Genomic DNA, 15,465 nt, shown 5'->3' with positions numbered 1-15,465 from the left:
GGTACAATCTCAAAATTTCGCTAAACACAGTACCTACACATTAACAGCGCTATAAAAATAAAATGAGTACCATATATATATGTATGTATGTATGTATGTATGTATGTGTGTATATATATATATATGTGTATGTATATATATATATATATATATATATATATATATATATATATATATATATATATATATATATATATATATATATACATGCATGCATGCATGCATGCATGCATGCATGCATGCATACATACTATAGGGAAAACAAAGGGTCCAAAGAATGGAAAAGTTCATAAAAAGGAGTGTTGTGATCCCAAAGCCCTTAGGTTTGATAGGAGAGTCTTCTCAAAGAATCCACAGCACACCATGCATATAAACAGCCTCATGCTTCGTGTGATTCCCCCCTTTGCCAATGCACTTACCCCTAAGAGATTAATCTTGGGCGTCGTAAAGGGTTTTTACTGGGAAGTCCTCTTGCACTGCAATCATCAGCCCACCACAGGTGTCTCCACCCAGGAACTTTTGCTTATACCAGGATTCCACTAGGCTCTCAGTCAGTTCATTACCATAATCGGAAAAAACAGACAGAGAGAATCCATAGTGTAAACCTGTTTTATTTAAAAACCACACTCCGCATGCTATAAAAACTGCTTACATTTAAACATTCTTGAGTCATTGTATTAAAATCATCAGTATCATCCAGCGGCGATCAGTTAATTCTCACCGCTCTCCTCCTGAAGTGTTCACAAACTAACAGGCAGAGGCCGATGAGACCCGGGATAACCACCGCTGACACTTAGACAATGGATAGCTGCATAAGAGCCTTATGTTTATATATATATATATATATATATATATATATATATATATATATATATATATATATATATATACCATAAGGCTCTTGTCTCATGCTAGTGACATTAAAGTTCAACATTGTTATAAAATTTTATTTTTTTTCCTATAGATTTTTTGCTTCTGTCACTATGGATGTGGCACAGTGGAGGTCATACCACTCTGTATTATATTATTGTGTCAAAATGATCCTTAAAAACCTTGGCAATGCACCAAAAGGGTCAAACACTTCTACTGTACCAGCATGATTGTTTGCAGCCTGGGCAAATTTACTTATTCTTACTGGTCTGGTCTCTGCATACCCAGGGAGGGGTATCTCTCATAGTTTGCTAGCAGTTTTTCTGAATTGTTCTCTCCTGCAGTTGAGCTGTGTGCTTTTTCTTTTTTTAAGTCCAATGGTTCTTTATGCCTCCATTCTATTGCCTTTGCATAGAATCTGCCAACTACTGGTTGCAGGTAAAATATGTAATTTTACCCAAATGTAAATTCAAATACATGTTAACCTTGCGTATTGTAATGTTTGCTGAACATCACAAAAGACATTTCAAATAAGACAACTTTTTTTTGAGCTTTTCCTCTTCTATGTTTTATAGGAGCAGAGTGAGCCTTCTCAAGTCATAGACCGCTCCTTCTTGGCAATGCTGCCCGGGCAGACGCTCACAGACAAGCTGTACAATTCCTGGATTCGATTACAGAGTCACGTTAACATTGTGTTTGACAGTGATATGGACAGACTGATGACAGACAAGTTCCCTGGAATCAGACAGGTCAGAGCTTTCTGCTGATGTCTTTGGGCTGAACTATATGAACAGTTGTGAAGTGTCTGACCAGCATAGCCCTCCGTGGATTTCTAAAATGCAGCTATAAAGTTGAGATTAGACACTGAAATGGGCAAAGACAGAAACTCGGAAACATGCAGACCTTACCACCAGGGTCCTCTATGGAATGTCTGCAATAGCAACACAGACAACCGAAAGGTTTCGGATGGAAGTTACATTTAAAGAGTTCCACACAGAAAGTTTTCAAAAGTCAGCAGCTACAAACACTGTAGCTACTGACTTTAAGTAAGGACACTTACCTGTCCAGGGAGCCCGCAATGTTTTGGACTTGCCTGTTTTTATTGAGCTTCTTTGAGCTCCTTTGAGCTTTTTTTGCTTGAGCATATGTATTTTTTTCCACAAACCCTTCCCTTGGTTATTTTTTTTTTTTATCTACTTTAAGCTTTTCATGTGTGTTCGTTTTTTTTTTTTTTTATTTTTTTTTTTTTTGCGTGTTTTCGGGCACTTAGGAGTCTTTTCTGCTCGAAAGCTCCTCTCAAACTTGTGTTTGGGAAGTTTTTTTTTTTTTTTTTCTGCCTGTAAGAGCATTTGCCTGTAAACTCCTGAAAAAGCCATAGTGTGCATGGACCATTGGCTAACATGGAGGGGAGTTTCCAGGCAGAGCCCAAAAAAAGCTGAAGGCCCCTTTCACACTGACGATCTGTTCAGGCCCGCCTGTCAGTTTTTCAGGCGGACCTGAACGGATGCTCCATAGAGCTCTATGGAGAGTCGGATGTCAGCGGTGACATGTCCGCTGACATCCGACCCGCTCCGATCCGAAAAAGTGTGACGGAGGAAAAAGCTATTTTTCCATCCGTCTGCAGATCGGATCGGGTGACGACGGACACTGCGCTGCAGAGCGGCGCTGTGACAGGTCTGTCCCTGCGCAGTGTGCAGAGACGGACCTGTCATCTCCCTGCTCATCGGGGATCGACTGAGTGATCCCCGCTGAGCAAACGGATATCCACGGGGCGGATCAGCACTGATCCGCCCCGTGTGAAAGGACCCTAAAAAGCCTGTAGGGGCAGCTACTTTGAGCTGCAGTGTGCATGAGCCCTGGGAGTTAGAAAAGAGTTTCCAGCTTCTCTCCTGTGTAAGCTTCAGTTGAAGCTTACATGACTTCCTTTCCTCTCTCCTGATAGCTATTTGGAGGAAAGCTAGGAATGTGTGAGTGGGGAATACTGATTTTCCCTGCTGAGCAGGTTTGCTTTAAAGAGTAACTGCACTTTTGTGCAGAAAACATTTTCCCTTTGGGTGTTCTATGTACATTACAATGATTTTAACCACTTGAACACTGGGCACCCTTAATAACCAGACCAATTTTCAGCTTTCGGTGCTCTCACATTTTGAATGACAATTACTCACTCATGCAACACTGTACCCATATGAAATTTTTGTCCTTTTTTCACACAAAAATAGAGCTTTCTTTTGGTGGTATTTAATCACCGCTGGGTTTATTTTTTTGTGCTATAAAAGAAAAAAGACCGAAAATTCTGTGTAAAAATAAATAAATAAATAAAAAAAATTTCTTCCTTTCTGTTATAAAATTTAGCAGATTAGTAATTTTTCTTCATAAATTTTGGCCAAAATTTATACTACTACATATATTTAATAAAAATAAGTACAAATTGGTGTATATTATTTGGTCTTTGTGAAAGTTATAGAGTCCACAAGCTATGGTGCCAATATCTGAAAATTGATTACACCTGAATTACTGACGGCCTATCTCATTTCTTGAGACCCTAACATGCCATAAAAGTATAAATACCCCCCAAATGACCCCTTTTTGAAAAGAAGACATTCCAAGGTATTTAGTAAGAGGCATGATGAGTTTTTTGAAGTTGTAATTTTTTCCTACAATTCTTTGCAAGATCAAGTTTTTTTTTTTTATTTTTCCTTTTTTTTTTTTCCACAAAATTGTCACACAGGTTTTTTTGTTTTTGTTTTTTTTGTTTGGGAAAAAAAAAAAAGTTGTTTGTGCTTAAAAAACAAAACAAAAAAAACAGTAAAGTTAGCCCAATGTTTTTGCATAATGCGAAAGAAGTTATGCTGAGTAAATAGATACCTAACATGTCACTCAAAATTGCACGTGCTCGTGGAATGGCGCCAAATGTCGCTACTTAAAAATCCCCATAGGCGACGCTTTAAATTTTTTTACTGGTTACATGTTTTGAGCTACAGAGGAGGTCTAGGGCTAGAATTATTGCTCTCGCTCTAACGTTTGCAGCGATACCTCACATGTGTGGTTTTCATATGTGGGCGGGACTTAAGTATGCGTTCGCTTCTGCATGCGAACACATGGGGACAGGGGCGCTTTAAATTTTTTTTTTTTTTTTGTTCATTTTATTTTATTTATTTTTCCCAAAAATAAATTTTTTGATCACTTTTATTCCTATTACAAGGAATGTAAACATCCCTTGTAATAGGAATATGGCATGAAAGGTCCTCTTTACAGTGAGATATGGGGTCAATAAGACCCCACCTCTAACCTCTAGGCTGGGAAGCCTGAAATAAAAAAAAACGATTCTGGCTTTGATCGTATTGGCGAGTCGGTAGAAGCACCGGCGGGAGGGGGCGTCCCCTCTCGCCTCCTGTAAGAACAATCAAGCAGCGGAGCAGCCGCTATGATTGTTCTTGTGGTGTAGGGAATACATGATGCCGGCTTGTTTACAAGTGATCGCTCCGTCATTTGGGAGCATCTCACCAGAAATGACATTTTTGCTGCAGGGGATGCCCAAAATCCGACTTGCATCTTAGTGCAGACTTCTGGGAAAATCAGTGAGCCAATCGCGCAAGCAGGAAATTACATTTTCGGGGGACGGTCTGTACATCATCTGCGTACAGAACACCTCCAGGTAGCCATATTGCATTGCATTTTACAGAAAATTACAGAGCTGCAGATTGAAAAAGAACAGTAATTTTTTGTAACTTTCAATTACAATATGACTTGAGTTGCAGTTGTATACACTGTATTTTATTTTTATTTGCCAATTTTTCTTTTCTCATGAAAGTGGAGTTACCCTTTAGGTGTTTCAGCAATATTGGCGTTTTAACAAATTACTAAGGGCTCAGCATTTTATACTTTAATTTAATTCCCCCAGGGCATCTAAAAACCTGTTGTCCTCAACCTTTACAGCTTGCTCTGGGCACAGAGTGCCAATTTTCTCAAATTCCGGGGAGGGGAGCTTGCTCCCTTGGTATCTTAAGTCCCTGTTTGAGAAGAGGGCAATGCAGGAAGAAGGGAGCAGGGGAGTGTCATAAAAAAATGTCTTATCCTCAAAGTCTTTGTAGAGATGTCTTGCAGATACAAATGATCTGTATTTTATTGTAGATCCTGGAGAAGAAAGAAGGTCTTTTCCGAAAACACATGATGGGAAAACGTGTGGACTATGCTGCACGATCTGTTATTTGCCCCGATATGTACATCGGCACCAACGAGATTGGAATTCCAATGGTATGTAGAGGTGACTTACTATAGGGGGTTTATCTAAAGGTTCTCTGTACACAGGAGATGGGCAGCACCGACTGAGAACAGAGTACTCCAGTTACTAAACACTTGTCCTCTTGTTTGTCTCACAGAACACGCATGTGTTTTTTTTTTTTTTTTTTTTTTTTTATTCAACATGATTTGAGTTTACGTTTCATTAATGCTATAACAGGGCTTTTCCACGTGGTTGCAATAGCCAGACCCACCACACCTGGTAAGATTATCCTGTAGTAGGATTAATAAACAATTTATCAAGTATAAAGATGGCTCCCCGCGGAGCAGCATCCTACATGGGTCAGAGCCATCTTTCTGCAATGATTCTTTCCGGTGGTTTCTGTTTTGTATTGTTGTTGTATGGGGACAACATAATTGCAGCTTAGTGAGTGAGAGTTTTAACCCTAGGACAGAAAGTGTGGTCCTGGTAGACTCGCCAGCCTGAAAGTAAGCAGGGAAAAAGCATGAAAGAAAGTAAACTTTTGCAGTCCAGTCCCCACATTAAAGGAATGGTGAGATAAAAAATTATAAAATGTTCATTCTTTGGTTTAAATACACTTTTTAAAGTGATTGTAAAGTCAAAAGTTTTTTTTTTTATCTTCATGCATTCTATGCATGAAGATAAAAAGCCTTCTGTACAGCAGCCCCCCCATTGCTTTCTTGAGCCCATCCTTATCCAGTGTCCATGAGTGAATCAGCCATTCCAGACTCTCCCTCCTCATTGGCTAACTGAGCACCGCTGCTTTGTCTTAGCCAATCAGGAGAGAGAGGAGGCAGGGATGAACCGTAACTCCATGTCTGAATGTATACATGGAGCTGCAATTCAGCTGTTTGCTCTGGGGGCACTCAACAGGAGGGAGGGGCCAGGCACTCCAGCCAGGGACCCGAGAAGAGGAGGATCTGGGCTGCTCTGTGCAAAACCCCTACACAGAGCAGGTAAGTATAACGTGTTGGTAAAGTCTTGCTTTTTTTTCCTATTAAAATAACAATCGCTTTTAAAAGTGTTTTTTACTTTTATTTTTTTTTAATTCGTACTTCCCTAGGTTGATTGAGCATCAGTCCGATGCTACATCTGTCCCCTGGCGCCTTTAACACCGAGAACCAACTGATCGGACACCGCCGATCGCTTGGTTCTCGCAGCTTCCTGAGCAGAGAGCAGCTGACTGTCGGTCACTGGCTGTCTGCTCTGACCCCCACGTTCAGTGGAACGTTGGGCTGTGGAACAGGCAGGAGTGGCTGGATCAGGCTCTCAGTGGCTTGCTGAGCTGGGTGTCGACTCTGTGACGTCAGCAGAGAGCGGATTTTTGCTGAAAAGAAAGATTTAACATTTTCAGTTTTTTTACTTCTGCCCAAGACCTCATGGGTGAGTTTTTGACTCCTCTACCATCCCTCTGACCCTTCTGCAAGTATTAGGGAGTGCTGTCACCAGGACTGAAAGACAAAGGCATAGACAGGAGGTCAGAAGTTCTAACCCTTCCCCGCTCTGCTGATATGTGTAATCGTGTAGTACAGGGCAGTGGGCACAGGCAAAGTATTCACAGACCTTGAGTTTTTTTATACACGTACTGTACCTTCGGGTGATTGGGCACTGGCAAAGCTTTTGAGGACATGCTCCCTGGGTGCCTTCCCTATAGCCTTACCCCATCCTGTGAGACCTCAGTTTTAAAGCAAGCAATGAAGAGTTAGCCAAGGAATGAAAGGGAATGTGGCATGTGTCCTGTACTGTACTCCAATGTATGGAATTTACAGGTGTGTCAAAATTCCTCTTATCTTATGGCCTGTTCTCACTGAACAGACAGATGCCAGAGAGTAAACAGCAGCACTGTACCTCACCGGCAGCTGTCTGTTTCGACTAAGGTAGGGGTGGTGTAGTATGTGATTCAGTGCATCAGCCTGCTACTTTTTCTTTCTTTTTTTTTTTCTTCTTCTTTAATACTGATCCTTATTCAAGTGTACAAAAGTACACTTCATGTCCCCTGTACAGTGGTACGATGTGTAGCACTGCTGTACAGTTAAATACGATTCTGTTTAATGCACCGCAATACAATGCGGCATGTTTGCATTGTGTCGCAGTGCAGCTGCTTTTTACAGTGACTGATGTTTTACAAGGCAGTAAAGCACCGGTCACAGCACATTGTGTGAAGTCACCCTTTATTGTACAGGACTCGGGCAGAGCATTCATACACCATGGGATATCTACAAGCAATGAATAAGAAGGGTGGGCTACAATAAGGAGACGGAACTGTGCCAACAGGTCAGAAGTCCTGTCCTGGCATAAAATGAAGGGAATTATCCCCAGACAGGTTTAAAAACCAAACAGTAGATCTGATTTTTTTTTTCTCTGCTCTGTACAAACCAATACAGTGTTTTGGCTGAAGTTGGGTTTTAAAGGCCATTTACTCCAATGTTTATTACTGGAGAATATTGCATCTACCACAGTTAATGGTAAATAGAACAAAGTATGCATATTCAGTTATCAGTCTCCTTTTATAGGAGGATATGCCCAGTTACATCGTCCAGAAGAACAAATGTCTTTTTTTAGGGTGGTGTAAATATTTACCAAAAATTTTTGAATTCTTAACGACATCTTGTTTGTTTTCACTGCTGATGGATTTCCCTTTTCCCTATAAGGTATTTGCTACAAAGCTGACCTACCCCCAGTTTGTGACGCCATGGAATGTGCAGGAACTGAGACAGGCTGTTATGAATGGGCCAAACGTTCACCCTGGAGCTTCCATAGTGGTCAGTGAAGACTGCTCACGTACAATATTGAGTGCCACTGATGCAGCACAGAGGGAGGCCGTTGCAAAGCAACTTCTTACTCCATCCACCGGTGTACAGCGATTGACCGCCAAGATTGTGAGTGCCTGTGATTTGCTATTTTTATTTATTTTTTTCTCATCTAAAATGTAGCTATTGTTTACAACCTGCCTGTGTACACAGGCGCCTAAACAAGCATTGCGTATTCTTGAGTAAATGAGCATAAATATGAATGTTTTTTTCCCTAGGAATGCATTGCGCAAATGCACGCATAAATACGCCCAAAACAAACACATGAAATTACGTCCAGAAAGCAGATTCTCAAACATCCAGTAGCGTGTGCAAGAGGCCATACCAGTTTCCGCGCTGATCTGGTGTACCAAGCAGCAACACTGGAACTTAAAGAGGAAGTAAACCCTGATGGGTTTACTTCCTCTGTCTCCCTGCAAAGGTAAAGCATAATGGACTACTATGCATCGCATAGTAGCCCATTATGTGTCACTTACCTGACACGAGCCAGTGATGTCACCGCTGTCCCCTGTAGCACAAAGCGTTCATCTTCTTCCGGGTATCGCTGCTCCGGCACTGTGACTGGCCGGAGCAGCGATGGCGTCACTCCCGCGCATGCGCACGGGAGCCACCGCTAACGGCATATCGCTGTTAGCAGCGGCATGCTCAATGCACCTGCGCGCCGCTGTCTACAGCGGTGCAAGTCTTTTTGCAAAAATTTCATGGACCTACAGGTAAGCATTAATCTAGGCTTACCTGTAGGTCAAAGTGGTCTGTGAATATTCAAAAAAAAAAAAAAAAATTATATATATATATATATATATATATATTATATATATATTATATATATATAATATATATATATATATATATATTTTTTTTTTTTTTTTATTTATATTTTTAATATTCCCATTTATTTCCTTTTAAAGTGGTTGTAAACCCTTACAGACCACTTTGACCTACAGGTAAGCCTAGATTAAGGCTTACCTGTAGGTCCATGAAATATCTCCTAAACCTACACGTATATTTTTATATCCTTACCTACATGATGCTGCAGCTGTCCCTCACTGGCTCTAAGCCCAAGAACTGAGCGAATGCGTGACTGCTGATCACTCAGTTCCCAGGTCATCTCTGAGCAGAGGGTAGTGACTGTTGGGCACCTCTCTCTGCTCTGCCTTCTCCAGTGCTCACCAGCAGGAGCAGCTGTCTCAGGTGCTCAGTGGCGCTAAGAGGCTGAGCAAGCTGGCCGTCGGGAATCTGGGTGGATCTCAACACTATTGTCACCCACTTAATTGCACATAAGAGTACAAAAAATCTAGTATTTTTAAATGCTTGTTTAACTTTCCAAAAATCATTTTTAATGCGCTGACACTGTTCCTTTTAGCCTTTGTTCACACTGAATGTGGGTTTAAAATCATGTGAGTTCAGCTGAACGTGCACAATTTCAAACCGGCATTTCAGTGCAATTTCGGGGGTGATTTAAAAGACCTCTGTATGTGTTCATGCACAGATGTCTATTGAAATTGCCCTCGAAGTTGCCAAAAGTAGCGCAGAAGCGACCTTTGGAAATCGGTATGGCTCTGCAAAGTCGGCATCGCACCGATTGGGACAGTGCCATTGCCGGTAATAGGCTGTGATTTAGCATGCGATTTGACATATCAAAACTTGCGGATGTGAACGGGGGCTTAACCAATTCCCGACCAACCGCCACAGTTAAACTGCACCAGGTTTTCTCCCCTGTGTGAGCCATCGTAGCTATACGTTGGCTCGCAGGGCCGGGATAGCAGGCAACTCGCTGCACAGCAGGGGTGCCAATGTTCATGGCTGACGGTCGCGATGACCGCCGGCTAAGAGCGACCGTGAGAAGACTCAAAAAAACGCAAAAAAGTGCTCTGGTCAGGAAGGGGGTAAATTTATTCTAGGGCTGAAGTGGTTAAACTTGGTGGACCATTTGACTACACCAGGAAGAGTTCATTCCCTAGCACAGCCCTCTTGATCCTTGCGTGTCATAGCTTTCACCTTTTTTTTTTTTTTTTTTTTTTTTTTGGAAATGTTTTGTTTCTGTTTGAGCTGGCACCCAGCTCCTCTGCCTTTCCCCTCATCACCTACATAAGTTTATGTAGCTGCCAGGGAAGGTGCAAAAAGGAATACTATAGTGTCACTTGGGTGAAAGATGAGTGCTGCTGACATCACATCCAAGATGGTGGCACTCGGCAGCAGTTTTGTGGCTATTGGATGGTTATGCAAGGGAGCCCTTTTACAGGTAAAGAATGCGCATAAAATAAATGAAATGCACATAATCTTATGAGAGGATTGTTATAGAAATCAATGGCCTGGGTCTCTTGAAAATTTTTTTTTTTTTGGGCTATCTGTTTATTTAATACAGATTACTGTGCTATTAATTTGTACTTTGTGTCTGTCAGGTATATCGCCATGTAAAGAACGGGGACATCCTGCTGCTTAATCGGCAGCCCACCTTACACAGGCCATCCATACAAGCCCACAAGGCCCGAGTACTTCCAGGGGAGAAGGTTCTGAGGCTGCACTATGCCAACTGCAAGGCTTACAATGCTGACTTTGATGGTGATGAAATGAATGCTCACTTCCCCCAGAGTGAACTAGGCCGGGCAGAAGCCTATACCATAGCATGTACTGATGAGCAGTACTTGGTGCCTAAGGTACTACACATCTAAAGTAATCCCTTTTGTTTTTTAGCGTTTGAAAGACTTCTATTTAGATCCAGTAAAACAATGCAAGGACCAGTGATGATATTCAAACACCGCTAAAGTCATATGAAATCATTTTTGCTATAGATGTTTTTGGCACACATTGGGGTTGATTTACTAAAACTGGAGAGTGCAAAATCTTATGTAGCTCTACACAGAAACCAATCCGCTTCCAGGTTTTATTGTCAAAGCTTAATTGAACAAGCTGAAGTTGGAAGCTGATAGGCTACCATGTACAGCCGCACCAGATTTTAGTAAATCAACCCCAGTCTTTCCTCTTTGCTTTTATTGAACAGTATTTTACATCTAATGCAAAAGCATTGAGGTAGAGCAGGGGTGTCCAACCTGCAGCCCAGGACTGCTTTGAATGTGGCTCGACACAAATTCATAAATTTTACTTTAAAAAAATGTTTTTTTGTTTTGTTTTTAATGCGTTTACCCTTCCAAAACTTATGTGGCCAAAACATTTTTGACCCGTTTTTCTCTTTACTGGACTTTTAAAAGTTTTATCTTCCCAAAGAAAAATATCCTATTTGTCACAATCGCGCTTTATTCAGGTCATCAGTTCTCGACAGCCCCTATATTTGTCAGCAACTACTGTAGATTATTATTATTATTATTATATATTTACTAAGTAATCTATCTGCGAATCAATTTTCAGCCCTTCTTTTTAAAGTGAAATGTTCTTCTGTAAAGATAGTGATATGTGCTTTAGGCTGCATGCACACGGTTGGCTTAATCCATCTGCAACAAATCGCTGTATTTTCAGGAGGCACAGGTTTATCATCCAAGCAGCCTTTCGAAATCTTTAGGCTCCATGCACGCTAGCGTTTTTTTTTTTTTTTTTTTGTTTTTTTTTTAAAGCTCCTAGAAGATAAATCGTGTTATCTGATGTGTCCATGCCCAGTTGCACACTACTTTAGGTTATTTGCATTTTTTGAACTTCAGTGTCTAGGAGCAGAAAAAATTAGTTTCTGTAGAGTTTCCTGGACTCCAACAGAGTTGCTCCTAAACACTCCCAATGGGAGTTTTTGAGGGTTTTTTTTTCTTCCTCTTTTTTTGTTACGCCAATAAAATGCTACTACAAAAAGCTATTAATTTTTTCCAGCATTGCTTTTTTTTTTTTTTTTGGCTAAAAAAAACACCAGTATGCATGGAGCCTAACAGAGAAAAATATGGGCAGAGTAGTTGCACCTTATACAATCAGGGGTGTGTATGTGTGTGTGTGTTTTATTTTTTTTTTGTATTAATTCCCTAAGCACATGTGCTGCATTTGTGCCATAAAAAAAAAACATATTTAATGTTGATGGGTCAAATCAATCAATCATGTGCATGAGGCATAACTAATGTCCTTTCTCAGAATTTTTTTTAATTTTTTTTTAAATTTTTTTTAGGGCTCAGGCAATCGGAGCTCAACAGGCAAAAGGCAAAAAAAATTCTAATTTTCCAATTTGAAAACCCTCGCCCCTTGCTGCTGCAGGAGTGGTGTTTAGTCTCAGTAATATAACATAGGGTGACCAGACTGAATATCCATTTTTACTTTTTTGAACACCAAAATGCAACCTTTTTGGGATGAAAACGATGATATGCTGAATCTGATTCATAGTTCATACGTTAACACATAACTGACTACAGTCTTATTCCAGGAAACTCTCAATAGCTCATGGGGGGGAACTTTTTTTTTTGTTTTCTGTTGTCTGGCAGTTTCTCTTATGTTATTTATTTTTTCCCCAAAGGATGGGACGCCATTGGCAGGACTGATCCAGGATCACATGGTGTCTGGGGCAAGCATGACCATCCGAGGTTGTTTCTTCACCAGAGAACAGTACATGGAGCTGGTCTACAGGGGGCTGACTGATAAAAGTGGTCGGGTAAAAACCCTCCAACCAGCAATCATAAAACCATACAGACTTTGGACAGGAAAGCAGGTAAAGCAAACCAGCGATTTTGAATTTTATAGGCAGCAGCTGTAGCTGTTCAGAATTCTCTAATAGGGTCATGCAAATGCTTGTTTTATTTTAGCTCGTTTGCTAACCTATACCAATTCATTCATGCTTTATCCAACAATGCATTTTTTTAATGTGGCGGAAGGAAGAGGAATCTGCGGTTTAAGTACATCTGGCTTCATCTGTCCCATTTTATGTTTTGCCCCACTATACAGCCAGTTGGATTCTCACATTTTTCTTTTTCTCTTGCACACACCAAAAAAATAAATAAGACGTTTTGGATTGTAATAAAATAAAATAAACCATTCAAACTCGCCTTTATGGCTGTATAATCGCTGTGATGCTGCAGCTGTCTCCTGCCAGCTCTAAGCCTGCGACAAACTGAGCAATCGCATCACAGATTTCTCACTTCTGGGTCTCCTCTGAGCAGAGAGCGGTGACTGTCAGTCACTGCTCTGTGCTTTGTCCCTCCAACACTCACTGGGAGGGGGCGGGAAAAGGTGGCAATGTGCTGAGAGGCTGATCCAGCTGCCAGTAGGGAATCTGGGTGGATCCTGACGTTGTCGGCAACTTTCCAGAGCCTGCAGCAGCTTTGTGACATTCGCTGACAGCAGACTTTAGCGTGCTGTAGGCTGATTCTGGGTCCAAGGAGAGCACAAGTAAATGGACAAAAAAAAGCTTTGGCCCTGCTTCTCTTTGTGGCCTTGCTTCTCTTTGTGGCCCTGCTGACTAGCAAATGAAAGAACTTCAGTTTGGGTTTACATACACTTTAGGCTGGGTTCACACTAGTGCGAATTGGATGCAGATTTTTCCCGCATCCAAATCGCCTGACAGTGCCCGGCTCACACATCCCCGTGGCAGCCACAGAGCGGATTGCACAGAGGTCCTGTGTGTCTTTGGCTTTGTGTTAGGTCCGAATTCAGGCAAACATTTTGGGCCTGATTCGTCCCTGAAATGGAGATCAGGGACGTACCGCACCCATGCTATGAGCTGCATCGAATTTAAGTGTGAATCCAGCCTCAAGCGAAGTATGGCCAAAGGCTCCCCCCTCCGTGTCCTCCTCTCTGTGCTCCTCGGCTCCCCCTCCGTGTCCTCCTCTCTGTGCTCCTCGGCTCCTCCTCTCTGTGCTCCTCGGCTCCTCCTCTCTGTGCTCCTCGGCTCCTCCTCTCTGTGCTCCTCGGCTCCTCCTCTCTGTGCTCCTCGGCCCCTCCTCTCTGTGCTCCTCGGCTCCTCCTCTCTGTGCTCCTCGGCTCCCCCTCTGTGTCGTCCTCTCTGTGCTCCTCGGCTCCCCCTCTGTGTCGTCCTCTCTGTGCTCCTCGGCTCCCCCTCTGTGTCGTCCTCTCTGTGCTCCTCGGCTCCCCCTCTGTGTCGTCCTCTCTGTGCTCCTCGGCTCCCCCTCTGTGTCGTCCTCTCTGTGCTCCTCGGCTCCCCCTCTGTGTCGTCCTCTCTGTGCTCCTCGGCTCCCCCTCTGTGTCGTCCTCTCTGTGCTCCTCGGCTCCCCCTCTGTGTCGTCCTCTCTGTGCTCCTCGGCTCCCCCTCTGTGTCGTCCTCTCTGTGCTCCTCGGCTCCCCCTCTGTGTCGTCCTCTCTGTGCTCCTCGGCTCCCCCTCTGTGTCGTCCTCTCTGTGCTCCTCGGCTCCCCCTCTGTGTCGTCCTCTCTGTGCTCCTCGGCTCCCCCTCTGTGTCGTCCTCTCTGTGCTCCTCGGCTCCCCCTCTGTGTCGTCCTCTCTGTGCTCCTCGGCTCCCCCTCTGTGTCGTCCTCTCTGTGCTCCTCGGCTCCCCCTCTGTGTCGTCCTCTCTGTGCTCCTCGGCTCCCCCTCTGTGTCGTCCTCTCTGTGCTCCTCGGCTCCCCCTCTGTGTCGTCCTCTCTGTGCTCCTCGGCTCCCCCTCTGTGTCGTCCTCTCTGTGCTCCTCGGCTCCCCCTCTGTGTCGTCCTCTCTGCTCCTCGGCTCCCCCTCTGTGTCGTCCTCTCTGTGCTCCTCGGCTCCCCCTCCGTGTCCTCCTCTCTGTGCTCCTCGGCTCCCCCTCCGTGTCCTCCTCTCTGTGCTCCTCGGCTCCCCCTCCGTGTCCTCCTCTCTGTGCTCCTCGGCTCCCCCTCCGTGTCCTCCTCTCTGTGCTCCTCGGCTCCCCCTCCGTGTCCTCCTCTCTGTGCTCCTCGGCTCCCCCTCCGTGTCCTCCTCTCTGTGCTCCTCGGCTCCCCCTCCGTGTCCTCCTCTCTGTGCTCCTCGGCTCCCCCTCCGTGTCCTCCTCTCTGTGCTCCTCGGCTCCCCCTCCGTGTCCAATCGTTATCAGCAAGTACTTGGAAAAAAAAATTGTCGATACTGATGTGACTGTATAATATATCTGTGAAGTGCTGCGTGAATTGACGGTGCTATACAAGTACCTGAAAGAAATAACAGATTATTATAGGATAATGTTAAGCAGCCTGGCTGTCACACTGTGCCATGTGTGTTGTCTTCTTCATACTTCTCTAAACTCCCCCATCATCCTCAGTCTAGTGGGCCAGTTGACAGCTGACCTTTCAGGTTTTAGTTGAAAACCAGTACAGCTTTTCTTTGTCTAGGTGAGTGCTGATGAGGAAGTGGGAGCAGGTACCATCAAATACAGGTATTCGCTACACCCTGTATCCCCCTCCCTCCTCTTCCTTGCTGTGAATTTTTTTTTTTTAGATATCTCTCTATCTATCTATCTCTCTATCTCTCTATGTATCTCTCTATCTCATACTCCATCTAAATCTAAACTTCACTACCGGGCCATAGTAAGATTGCATTCTCTACTTTGTTGGGGGATAACTACAGGCATCATTTAGATATCATCATTCTTTCTGGCCGCCGATTCTGTGCATGATCAGAACTATCATAGGGGCAGTTCCAC

General features: G+C 43.3%; 1 protein-coding gene across 1 annotated transcript in view; it reads left to right on the top strand.

Moving 5' to 3' along the window:
* The window catches only part of POLR1A (RNA polymerase I subunit A), a 183,606-nt gene that overhangs the window by 18,761 nt on the left and 149,380 nt on the right, over positions 1 to 15,465 (top strand). The window contains exons 10-14 of the mRNA XM_077477963.1: positions 1,446 to 1,619; positions 5,002 to 5,124; positions 7,783 to 8,010; positions 10,344 to 10,598; positions 12,383 to 12,574. Of these exons, the coding sequence (XP_077334089.1) occupies positions 1,446 to 1,619; positions 5,002 to 5,124; positions 7,783 to 8,010; positions 10,344 to 10,598; positions 12,383 to 12,574 (972 nt within the window). The remainder of the gene's footprint in view (positions 1 to 1,445; positions 1,620 to 5,001; positions 5,125 to 7,782; positions 8,011 to 10,343; positions 10,599 to 12,382; positions 12,575 to 15,465) is intronic.

Source organism: Lithobates pipiens, unplaced genomic scaffold (genome assembly GCF_037356315.1).
Source record: "Lithobates pipiens isolate NorthernLeopardFrog02 unplaced genomic scaffold, aLitPip1_a1.2 Scaffold_13, whole genome shotgun sequence".
Taxonomy (NCBI): Eukaryota; Metazoa; Chordata; class Amphibia; order Anura; family Ranidae; genus Lithobates; species Lithobates pipiens.
Note: the sequence above shows the minus strand (reverse complement) of the source record. Positions and strands in the feature narration are given on the sequence as shown.